Raw genomic sequence first — 12,655 nt, forward strand, 5'->3', positions numbered from 1 at the left:
AAGAAAAAGTACAGTGTATAGTTAAGGGAGAAACATTAAATGACAATGTTCTGAAAAAAAAAGCACAAAGGAGAGAAAATAATCCAAAAACAGAGGACCCTGGCTGATGAGACTCATGTAAGCTAACAAGATTAATTTGATGTCTTCTATCATCTTCCATAAGGCTTGTTCAATGTTATCCTCTACAAACTTCATGATCAAGAATTCCCTTCTTTCACTGAGTTCTTGGTCTTTCTTTTTTTCTTTTTATTGAGGTATAATTGATATATATTATATTACTTTCAGGTGTACAACAAAATGATTCAATGTTTGTATATATTGAAAATGATCATTATAGGAAGTCTCATAAACATCCATCATCATACACAGTTATAAACTTTTTTTCTTGTGATAAGTACTTTTAAGATTTACTGTCTTAGCAACATTGAGTTCTTGGTCTTAATCCTATCTTCAGGCACTCCTCAGATTAGGTGAATTCTGAAATCTAATAACTCTTTAAAGATTCATGGGGCGCCTGGGTGGCGCAGTCGGTTAAGCGTCCGACTTCAGCCAGGTCACGATCTCGCGGTCCGTGAGTTCGAGCCCCGCGTCGGGCTCTGGGCTGATGGCTCAGAGCCTGGAGCATGTTTCCGATTCTGTGTCTCCCTGTCTCTCTGCCCCTCCCCCGTTCATGCTCTGTCTCTCTCTGTCCCAAAAAATAAATAAACGTTGAGAAAAAAAAAAAAAAATTTTAAAAAAATAAATAAATAAAGATTCTTAAAAAATACATGCCAGAGGTTTCAGGAAATAGTTAGTAGAATTCAAATGGGAATGGCTGTGGTAAAGGACACGGTGAAAAGTTTTAACAAAGGCATAGTGAGCAGGCAAAGAATGAGATGCAGAAGAACAGTGTTGATAATTAAGGGATGAAAAAATAAACACCTAAAAAATTTTTTTTTAATGTTTATTTATTGTTGAGAGAGACAGAGACAGAGAATGAGCGGGGGAGGGGCAGAGAGAGGAGAAACAGAATCTGAAGCAGGCTCCAGGCTCCGAGCTATCAGCACAGAGCCTGACATGGCGCTCGAACTCATGAGCTGTGAGATCATTACCTAAGCCGAAGTTGGATGCTCAACCGACTAAGCCACTCAGGTGCCCTTAAAGACTTTTATAGTGTATGGTGGCCTGCTTAAAGTCTGGAGATCTTTAGAAAAAAGATCTCTGCTTTAATTCTAAAGTAATAGGAAAGTACAAAGAAGAAAAGCACAGAAACAGTGTGTTAGCTAAACCACAGATTATGCTATGTTCCAATGGGTCAGTTAAGAAAGACTGTGACAGCAGACCTAAGAATAGATGACCATGATTCAATGTTTTATTTTTTTGTTGTTTGCTTTCTGTTTTGTTTGTTTGTTTTTTAATGTTTATTTATTTTTGAGAGAGAGAGAGAGCGCGCGCAAGTGAAGGAGGGGCAGAGAGAGGGAGGGAGACACAAAATCCGAAACAGGCTCCAGGCTCTGAGCTGTCAGCACAGAGCCCGGTGTGGGGCTCTAACTCAGGATTGTGAGATCATGACCTGAGACGAAGTTGGCCGCGTAACCAACTTAGCCACCTGGGCACCCCGTTTGCTTTTGTTTTTTAAAGAAAACTGTGTAATAAAGAAAGAAATGATAAGAGTTTAAAAATTCAAGCCAAGAAAGAACAGAAAAGGTAAAGAAGAATCCTAAAGGTCTTGGAATTTCTAATTTCAAGGATAAACAAGCTGGTAGTTTCATTCCTAAAATGAATTGTTTCAGTCAAGTTTGAATCAGTCAGCTTTAAGGCTGAAACTTGTTGAAAAATGCACACTGAGATTATTTCATTCTTATTCTTAAAAAGGCTAAATTTGAAAAAGGTAGACAGACCTGTTCCAAAAGTCATCAAAAAAGGAACAGTATAGAGTAGGAAAAGCATTAAATAGTTAATATAACTGATGCCCTCTCCGGAAGATATTTTAAAATTAAGAAAGCACAGAAAGCAGAAAAGCAATTATAGTGAGCTGGAGATAGGCTCAAGATTGTCATGTTTCATGTTTAGCTATAGAGGGCTGGTTCAAACTAAGTGTTTATCGGGACACCTGGCTGGCTTAGTGGGTAGAGGATTCGACTCTTGATCTCAGGGTCATGAGCTCAAGCCTCATGTTGGGTGGAGAGCTTACTTAAAAAAAAAACTAAGTGTTTATTATGACCATGAATATAGCATCCCTGATTCTGGCAAAGTGGTGATGGTGGCACTATAGTTTTTGAATCTCTCTAAATCCCTACATGAAAGAAACAGTTCAACTAAATAGCAAAACCAAAAACCTATGGATGACTAGATGAGAATTCGAGAGAGCATTGTATGTAATGACTTTATGCTCCAATAATGTAAATAAAGTACAACTATTTAAAAATGCAAAGGAAAGAATTGATAAAAGCATAGGCAAAAAGTTTCTGAATATTCTCAGTAATTTATATTAGTAGTGGTAGTATTAGTAGGATTATTCTCAGACTGTTAAGTGTATACTGTGACATAAAGTAAGCAAGTAATTGTGAGATATTATAATTCATCTCCCATGTCCCTGAAAACTAGGATTTTTGTATGAAAAAGAGGAGATACAGATGTAATATAGAAGAGGTTAAATTTAAAACCCTGTATCCTGAATTTGAGTTAGAAGTAACAATGTGAACTCACTCTGAATATATATATATATATATATATATGTGTGTGTGTGTGTGTGTGTGTGTGTGTATACACACACACACACACACACACACACACACACACACACATATATACAAAATATGTAGCTCATCCTACTAGAGATACCTAGAAATAATGCCCAATCCAATAACAACACATTATCCCTAGCTCCCAAACTTGGGCTTACAATACCATTTTCCATGAAAAGAAACCAGAGCTTATTAAAGAAATGGCTAATTCCAGATCTGAGGCAGGAAATGTTTAAGATGAGCATGAAACATACTGTCGCAGCAAATAGCAGGGAAGCTACCCAAGACTACTGAGGTCATGACAAAAAGAGGAACCAACTTGCAGAGGCTCCAAATATGAGACAAATTTGAGCTTTCAATAGGATAACGACTACAATTTATAAAACCCATCAAATCAAATATATTTAAATTCATAAATTATCAATGCTACTTAAAAAACAAAACTAATTGGTTATCTTCAGGGAGTGATAAGGAACCAACTCATTATCTTGAAAACTAGTAAATAAAAGAAAAGAAACAGACATTTATCCTGATTATAATACATGAATTCAACCACGAGGAAAACAAATAGGAAATGAGTAGAAGTATCTATAAAAGTATCCCAATTAATAAATGAAAAACTAGTAATTAGAATATCATCATTTGCAACCTAATGAATTAATGGATCTAGGCACTGAGCATTAGTAGCTGCTAACATCAAAGAAGAGAGACAACCAAGAGAGAACCTGACGTTACGTGTCTTCTGATGAAAAGAACACACCGCCCCACAGTCTTGCCAAAACTGACTAACTTGCAGAATTTTCAAAAGACAGAGAAACATGTTGAACCACATGATTATGCAAACAACAAAATCTACACTATGAGACACTGCAGTTTCAAAAGATAAATTTTAAGGAAAAGAAAGCAATGGAGAGGGGGATTTGTATACCAAAAGAGAAACATTAAAGTGGTTTTTAAAAAATTTTTTTAGGGGCACCTGGGTGGCGCAGTCGGTTAAGCGTCCGACTTCAGCCAGGTCACGATCTCACGGTCCGTGAGTTCGAGCCCCGCGTCGGGCTCTGGGCTGATGGCTCAGAGCCTGGAGCCTGTTTCCGATTCTGTGTCTCCCTGTCTCTCTGCCCCTCCCCCGTTCATGCTCTGTCTCTCTCTGTCCCAAAAATAAATAAACGTGGAAAAAAAAAATTAAAAAAAAAAAATTTTTTTATGTGTATTTATTTTTGAGGGGGGGAGGGGCAGAGAGAGAGGGGGATAGAGGATCCAAAGCAGGCTCTGTGCTGACAGCAGCGAGCCCAATGCAGGGCTTGAACTCACAAATGGCGAGATAATGACCTGAGCCAAAGACACTCAACCGACTGAGGCACCCTGAAGTGTTTTAAATGGATAATACTAAACTAAAGTTTTAGGAGATGCATTAGGGTGATAAAAACTATATCGGTATATAAGAAAGTGATTAAAAGTCATGACAGAGGTTACTTTTGGGGAACAGGAAGGGTTGAAATCATGATAGTACATTCATACTATTTCTGGGCACCTGGCAAAGTTCTACTTCTTGACTTGAGTGTGGTTCCAGGGGTATTTCCTTTGTAATAGCTCATTAAACTATACATTTAGTTCATGTGGTTTTCTTTATGCATGTTTTTTTTTACAATAAAGAGATTTTTTTTAAAAGCTACCATCCCTAGAATATAAAATCTTTGTTATGTAGTTGAAAGCTAACACAGTACATACACTTCTTTGGAAGAGACGTTTCTCAAATATTCTGGCTTTTCAGTTGAATGCATTTATAACACTTTCTGAATGTTTTTTTAATCAAATTATGCCATATTGAAAGTTCGTCTCATTTTTACTTTTTCATTAGTTGCTGCTCCTCTTAATCACTGCAAAAATAGTTTTAAGTTTTATGGGAAAAAGGTTATCTTTGTGAGGTTATATTTCCCTATCCCTGACTACAGGTTTTAAGGTTTAATAGCTCTGCTTAGGTGGTTTTGATTAAATTGGTAAACAAATTCAGTGACCCCTTCTGAGTAATACAGCTTGAAATTACCATCATACTCAGAAAGTATTACCTAATCCATATAGCTGAAAAGTTAAAATACCTGCTCAAATACAAAGGTAAGGGAAGAATTAGTTGTGTAGTCATCACATTTTTGACAAAGTGAATGAATTAAATAGTTCTGTGATGACTATAATAACTTTCTAAAAAGGAATACATAAAGAGTATGTGGAATTTAAATAAAAATGATTACCATGTTATATATGATAATCCACACACTCACCATTAAAAGCTGTTTTAAAATGAATTTACTGATAAAAATTTCTTTCTCTGCGCACTATCTATTGTATATTTTTCAAAGAAATTTTTTTTCCTAGACTACATAACTCTCTCTGCTCTCTGCTTCTAATTAAGATATGTGCTGTTGTTTAGAGCTCTGCAGTGTGAAATTAGACCAGGAGTTTTCTAATATCCATAAAATAAATTAAAAAATGTTCCTCCTCCGAAAGACAGATAATTCAGTCACAGAGAGCTTAGTTCTATGTTTCCTTTGTTTTCTTTTTTTTTTTTAGCTGCTTGGTAAGCCAATTTTCTACTTAGAATCTACTGTTAAAACTCTCATTTGGTTCAGTATGTGGGCTTTATCCTTTCCATGGTCTGTTATGCAAAAATGATGTTTTTTTTTTTTTTTTTTTTTTTAGTTTGCTGTAAAGCAGTGACTCTTAACTTGGATGCACATGAGAATCACCTAGGGAACCTGTTAAAGAATACTGGTGCCTCCTCCCTCTCAGGAGATTCAGATATAACTAGTCTGGGTGGGCTCCTTTGTAAAAGCTCTGCAGGTGATTGTAATGTGTTGCCAAGGCTGGGAACCACGACTCTAGGATCTTGCCACTTTTCCAACTAAAAGCTTATTATTATATTTTCTGATTGAACTTAGATGGGAATGCTTTTTAAAAATTCTATTTTTTTTACTGTTCATTCATTTATTTTTGAGAGAGAGAGAGAGTGGGAGCAGGATAAGGACAGAGAGAGACACAGAGTCCGAGGCAGGCTCTGAGCTGACAGCACAGAGCTGGATGCGGGGTGTGAACCCACAAACTGTGAGATCATGACCTGACCCAAAGTCAACACTTAACTGACTGAGCCACCCAGGCACCCCTAAAAATTCTATTTTTTAACAGATGCAATGACTAAATTTCCTTTCTATGAGGTTGCTACTTTTTTAGTTTGAATTTTACGGAACTGATAAACTGAGGGTTGATGGGGGTGAGAGGAAGGGGAGGGTGGGTGATGGGTATTGAGGAGGGCACCTGTTGGGATGAGCACTGGGTGTTGTATGGAAACCAATTTGACAATAAATTTCATATTAAAAAATAAACAAATAAAAAGCATAGTACAAAATATTAAAAAAAAAAGTATATTGTATCTTTTATTCTGATGATTGGTTCAAGAAGTCTATTGGTGACCAGTGAAAAAAATTTAAAGACATATGTCTGAATACCGCTTTTATCGACTAGTGGTTTTTGTTCAGGATAGTCTAAAAAATGTGCTACAATTAATTCATAGTTAAAAATTATGTCCTCAATGGGAAAAAAAGAAATAATTATTTCCTTAGAGATTTCGTCCAAAGACATATGCATATGTCTTTTGCATATGGAAGTTCACACGAGGGTCTGAAAAAGAAATCTTTTTTCTTTACTAACTTTTTTTTTTTCTTTTTTTAAACGTTTATTTATTTTTGGGACAGAGAGAGACAGAGCATGAACGGGGGAGGGGCAGAGAGAGAGGGAGACACAGAATCGGAAACAGGCTCCAGGCTCTGAGCCATCAGCCCAGAGCCCGACGCGGGGCTCGAACTCACGGACCGCGAGATCGTGACCTGGCTGAAGTCGGACGCTTAACCGACTGCGCCACCCAGGCGCCCCTCTTTACTAACTTTTTTAAAAGATTTACTTATTTTGCGGGCTCCTGGGTGGCTCAGTTCGTTGAGCATACGACTTCGGCTCAGGTCATGATCTCACCATTCATGAGTTTGAGCCCTGCGCTGGGCTCTGTGCTGACAGCTCAGAGCCTGGAGCCTGCTTCAGACTCTGTGTCCCCCTCTCTTTCTGCCCCTCCCCTGCTTGCGCTCTGTCTCTCTCTCTAATATAAATAAACATTAGCAAAAAAATTTAAGGGTTTACTTATTTTTGAGAGAGAGAACACAAGCTCTCTCTGAAGCAGGCTTCCACTGACAGCAGCAAGCCCAAGGCGGGGCTCGAACTCACAAACCATGAGATCATGACCTGAGCTGAAGTCGGGTGCTCAACTGATTGAGCTACCCAGGAACTCCCTGAAAAAGAAATCTTTGCAAATTTTTCCAAGAGTCTAACTTCGATAGACTGAAAAGGCCAAATCCAAGAAAAAGCTACTCTTGCTTAAAAAAAGAAAAAGGAATTATGTATCTTAATATATAGTAGGAGTGAAAAGGGGGGCATTAACTATGCAATCATTGATGAATAGCTAAAAATCACGTACAAATACATCACCAGGAGCAAGGGAGACAAAAGCAAAAATGAACTATTGGGACTTCATCAAAATAAAAAGCTTCAGCACAGTGAAGGAAACAATCAAAACTAAAAGGCAGACTATAGAATGGGAGAAGATATTTGCAAATGACTTATCTGATAAAGGGTTAGTATCCAAAATCTATAAAGAACTTATCAAACTCAACACTCAAAAAACAAATAATCCAGTGAAGAAATGGGCAGAAGACATGAACAGACACTTTCCAAAGACCCACAGATGGCTAACAGACACATGAAAAGATGCTCAACATCATTCAACATCTAGGAAATATAAATCAAATCCACAATGAGATACCACCTCACACCAGTCAGAATGGCTAAAATTATCAACACAAGAAGCAAAAGGTGTTGGTGAGGATGCAGAGAAAGGGGAACTCTCTTGCACTGTTGGTGGGAAGGCAAACTGGCACAGCCACTTTGGAAAACAGCATGGAGGTTCCTCAAAAAGTTAAAAATAGAACTACCCTACAATCTAGCAAGTGCACTACTAGGTATTTACCCAAAGAATACATAAATACAGATTCAAAGGGGCACATACACCCCAATGTTTACAGCAGCATTATCAACAATAGCCAAGCTACGGCAAGAGGCAAATGTCCACTGACTGATGAATGGATAAAGAAGATGTGGTATGTATGTATGTATGTATGTATGTGTGCATATATATATACACATATATATATATGTATGCTGAGTATATATACATATATATGTGTGTGTGTATATATACAATGGAATGCTACTCAACCATCAAAAAGAATGAAATCTTGTCATTTGCAACGTGGATGGAGCAATAGTGTATTATGCTATGCAAAATAAGTGAGTCAGAGAAAGACAAATACCACATGATTTCACTCGTATGTGGAATTTAAGAAACAAAACACATGAACATATAAGAGCTGGGGAAAAGAAAAACAAAGGGAAACAAACCATGAGAGACTCTCAGAGAACAAACTGAGGCTTGATGGCTGGAGGTGGGTGGGGGATGGGCTAGATGGTTGATGGGTATTAAAGGAGGGCACTTGTTATGATGAGCACTGGGTGTTGTAAGTGATGAACACTGAATTCTACTCCTGAAACTAATACTACACTGTATGTTAACTAGAATTTAAATAAAAATTTGAACAAAAAAATCATGTGTAAGTATCATGTACAACTTTATGAAAATCTATTTAAAAAGTTACATAAAATGGATAATTTTCCAGAAATACAAATTAAGGAAAAAACAGAATTCCTGAAAAATAAGCAACCCTTCCTTTAAAACACCACACCCAGGCAAATTTCATGTGTGAGTTTTACCAAACACTCAAACATCAGATAATTCCTTTTGGTACTGTTTCAAAGATGAGAAAAAGAAAAAGCTAGCCAAATCATTCCATAGGTCTAGTACAACCTTCATATGGAACTTAGAAAGGATAGTAAAAGAAAGTAAAATTGCTTACCAATCTCATTTTTGAGCAAATTGTAAAGCCCCTTTAATGTTTCTTCCTTACTATCTAAGTAGAATCAATCATTCTGTACTGGCTACTACTATATAGCATACACATACTCTATCCACAGCATCATTTAATGCCTTAGTGCACCTACATGTTTTCATATTTTTCTCTCATTGGTGGACACTAAGATCCCTGCAGGCAGGGTTATTTTTTGCATTCATATTCCCTGTAATGAAATACAGTGTTTACTTCAGGGTCATGCTCAATAGTTGTCAAATGATGTAGAAACAGAAGGAAGGACCTTTCTTCCTTGTGTAATGTGTATAGGCAGGACGTGAAAAATAAAGGCAGTGGGTAAACAAACCACTTGGCTAGAACACAGGTTTGCATAAGGAAGTAACATTGGAAAGGTAGGTCAGGGCCAGTCAATGTGGGCTTTTCAATGCTGAGGCTGTTAGTTATGCTAAAGGCATTTTAGCAAGCAATGGCTAAATCAGACCTGTGCAGAATCCAGATGAGCACTTTTTAGAGCTATTACAGACCTAAAGAGGTGATCTATCTGGTTGAAATATATCATTTTAAAAACAGACAACTAAAGTCTGAGAGGACAGGTTATCTATCCAAGGCCAAAGAACACAAAACTAGCTAAAAGCAGGCAGAAGCTTAGAGGCAGTAAGCTTGATTAATGTCAGACAGTTAGTATGTATATCGTCTGACCAACAGGTAAACCAAGTTTGTCTAACTCCAACGTACATCATCTAGATGACACCAGGAGATGAGGTATATAAAACATATGTATACCCTTTAAGCACTCCTAATTTCATGTAGTACATTCATTTCACATACAGGTAATTTGTGTAAAGTTTAACTAAATTATTTTTACCTTTATTCTAAGGCAGAACATTTAGAATTCTAATTAGCTTTATTACAGTCATTTTGATGAACTCTTTTACTCAATTAGCTTCTGAACCCAAGATCAATAAAACAGTAGGCATGAAAAGCCAATGAATAGGAACAAAGCACTTCCTTAGCCTCACAAAATCCACACCTAAAGCATTATAAGTAGTTTTAGTTACTATAACAAAATTGGAAAAGTTCCAGAAAAAGGTGAGTTAATTAATTAGAAAGGACTCTACAGTCTTAAAAGATAGCCTGGAAGCTTATAACACCAGAAAAAGTAGGTAGGGACAGAAAAAACCTGGACTTGTTCACCGTATCTCAGAATACTAACTCCGAGAAATACTTCATAAAGTCTAAATGATAATACATTTAGAGAAAATATAGACATATACTACAGTTATTCCTTGCCTTAAGATGGATTCACGTCCCAATAAACCAATCATATGTTGAAAATATCCTTAGTTGAAAATGCATTTAATACACCTAATCTACTGGACCTCACAGCTTAGCCTCAACTACTTAGACATGCTCAGAACATTCACATTAGGCTACAATTGGGCAAAATCATCTAACACACAGCCTATTTTATAATAAAGTATTGAGTGTCTCATGTAATTTACTGAATACTGTGCGGAAAGCAAAAAACAGAATGGTTTTATGGATACAGAATGGTCGTAAGGGTATGTGGCTGTGATTGCATGGCTGGCTGGGAGCTGCGCTGTCTGCCACTGTCCAGCATCATAAGAGAGGATCCTATCACCTATCACTACACTGAGAAAAGATCAAAGTTCAAAATTCCAAGTATGGTTTCTACTAAATGTGAATTGCTTTCACATCCTGGTGAAGTCAAGAATCGTAAGTCAAATCATCTGTAAGTTGAACTGTCTATATTCTACTCAGGCAAAAACTTAAAAAAGAATAAGGGAGGGTTGCTTTTGTTAAGTTATAAAAAAGAAAAACAAATTCCACACTCAAAGTACTGGTACAAGTTGAAATTACCTGTAGGTTCACAATAATGAATGATGATAGAACCACTGTCAGGAATAGACAGGGTAGAATACTGTCCTCGCCTCCTAGATTAACCCTTTTGGTGCTCCTGTCTGAGGCAGGATACCAAATGAGAAGGCCATAGTTCTACAGCCCTCCTGATAAATTCTTGCCTTAGCCATGGTTTGGCTCCACAGTCTTCTACCAAATAGGCATCTGACTAATGTTTACTGATTCATTAACTGATGTTTAAAGAAGGTGATTGATAACATAACTTTGGCAAGCAAGAAATTACAGGCAAGCCGTAATGATAGTACTAATAATGATATTAATAAGAATCACACAATGATCAGCGTTTGAGAGTTTACCATATGTAGATACTGCTCTAAATGCATGTCATAACTTATTTTTCTTCGTTAACTCTATTTTTCAGATAACAAAACCATGGTGCACACAGGTTAATTAGTTGCCCAAGGACAAAGAGCTAGGTAGTGGCAGAGCTAGGATTTGAACCCAGAAGCCTGTGTTCTTAATCACTGTGAGACTCAGGCCAGCCCTGGAACTGTCTATCTTGCAGATAGGATACTTTAAAGGATCCCACTTTATATGTACTTTCCTTTTTTCAGTATTTAGAAAAGTAAATTATACATTAAAAAAAGTATTCATCTTTATTTCAGAATCAAAAAAACTAATAATCCTATTTTATTTGTTCTTCAATAAAATGTATATGTTTGCTTTAGATTTACCTCCAGTCTTCCTTGAGCATAACCTAGGAGCAGCAGATTGGCTCTGTCCTTCTCAGGAGAAATGGGGGCCCAAGGCCAGGCATCATCACTGACCAGCGGCCACCAGCAAACAACTGTATCTTGAACACAATTGATGGCTAGATGACGGTCTGCTGTCCTGTTTACTGGGCCCGGTATCTCAGAATAGGAAATCTAATGATTAAGAAAAAAAAGCACATAAGAATCATTTTTTAATGCAAAATCCTCGATGTATTACAAAAATTAAAGCATCTGTAAATGTAGATAAATGCAAGTAAATATGCATGTTAAACATGTGCTTAAGGAGGTGTCAGAATTTACCAAATTCTTTTGACACATATATAAAAAAGACATATGTTCAAAATTCTCCCCATTTTTAGCAGAGGAAAGGGAAAGGAGAAATGTGAGTTAGGGAGGAATTGGCTGTAGCAATCCCAATCAATACCAAAATGTACAGTCATGGCTGCTTGACAGCATCGACCTACACATAGGATTTAAGACCAGCTATATTAAATGACAAGTTCAGTACTGCTGACCAAGAGTATCTGACTACTGTTTAAGACATAACATGTTAACAATGACTGACAATAAAAGGAAAAACAACTTGAGGCAAATATCACTTTAAAGAATATATGAGACATATACACATATATTCTGCATAAAGGGATAAGCCACAGCATCATGCGTAAAAGTTTATGCAGCTTCTGAGAATTATGCTTCTCTTTCTTAGGAAGGATTTGTAGAATTTATTATTCAAACTATGTTATTTTGGAACATGGTTATTTGAAAACATAAGCACGGCACCATCTGGGTGACACATGCCAAGGAAATATAGATTGCACCGTATTTCTGCTTAAGGAATTAATGGAAGGTTGATAGCTTGGAAGAAAAAAAAAAACTATCTTGCCATTGCTGGTCAGCAATAATCGAACCACTTTCTGGGGATTAAGCGCATGGCTAAGCCTACTGGACCAGACACTAGCAAAGGGCAGGGGGTCTTCTTATCAGAGAAATGCTTCTGGAGCCAGTCTCACTACATGACAGATTGCTTTCATATTCCTGTCTGCAAGGCAACAAAGGATGGCAGTAATGCGATAATGCCAGAGTGCAATGGGTGTTAAGAACCCGTTGCATTTATGTATTGTATTTAGTAAATAATCAGGCTCATCCAAATTGTGATCTCACCACTCAACCAAGGCCATTAAAATCAAGGTTAATGCTTTAATAATCCTCTGCTATTTTTTTTAATATGGTCAAAAGGAACCCTTTTCTATTTGCA

The 12,655-nt window shown here is 37.0% G+C and overlaps 1 protein-coding gene across 1 annotated transcript in view; it reads right to left on the reverse strand.

Moving 5' to 3' along the window:
* Positions 1-12,655, reverse strand: part of LOC115510631 (WD repeat containing planar cell polarity effector) — a gene marked incomplete at its 5' end in the record, with an annotated part of 394,777 nt that overhangs the window by 254,086 nt on the left and 128,036 nt on the right. Inside the window, one exon of the mRNA XM_032592776.1 lies at positions 11,359-11,550. Within this exon, the coding sequence (XP_032448667.1) occupies positions 11,359-11,550 (192 nt within the window). The remainder of the gene's footprint in view (positions 1-11,358; positions 11,551-12,655) is intronic.

The sequence above is a fragment of the Lynx canadensis genome, chromosome A3, assembly GCF_007474595.2.
Source record: "Lynx canadensis isolate LIC74 chromosome A3, mLynCan4.pri.v2, whole genome shotgun sequence".
Classification (NCBI taxonomy): Eukaryota; Metazoa; Chordata; class Mammalia; order Carnivora; family Felidae; genus Lynx; species Lynx canadensis.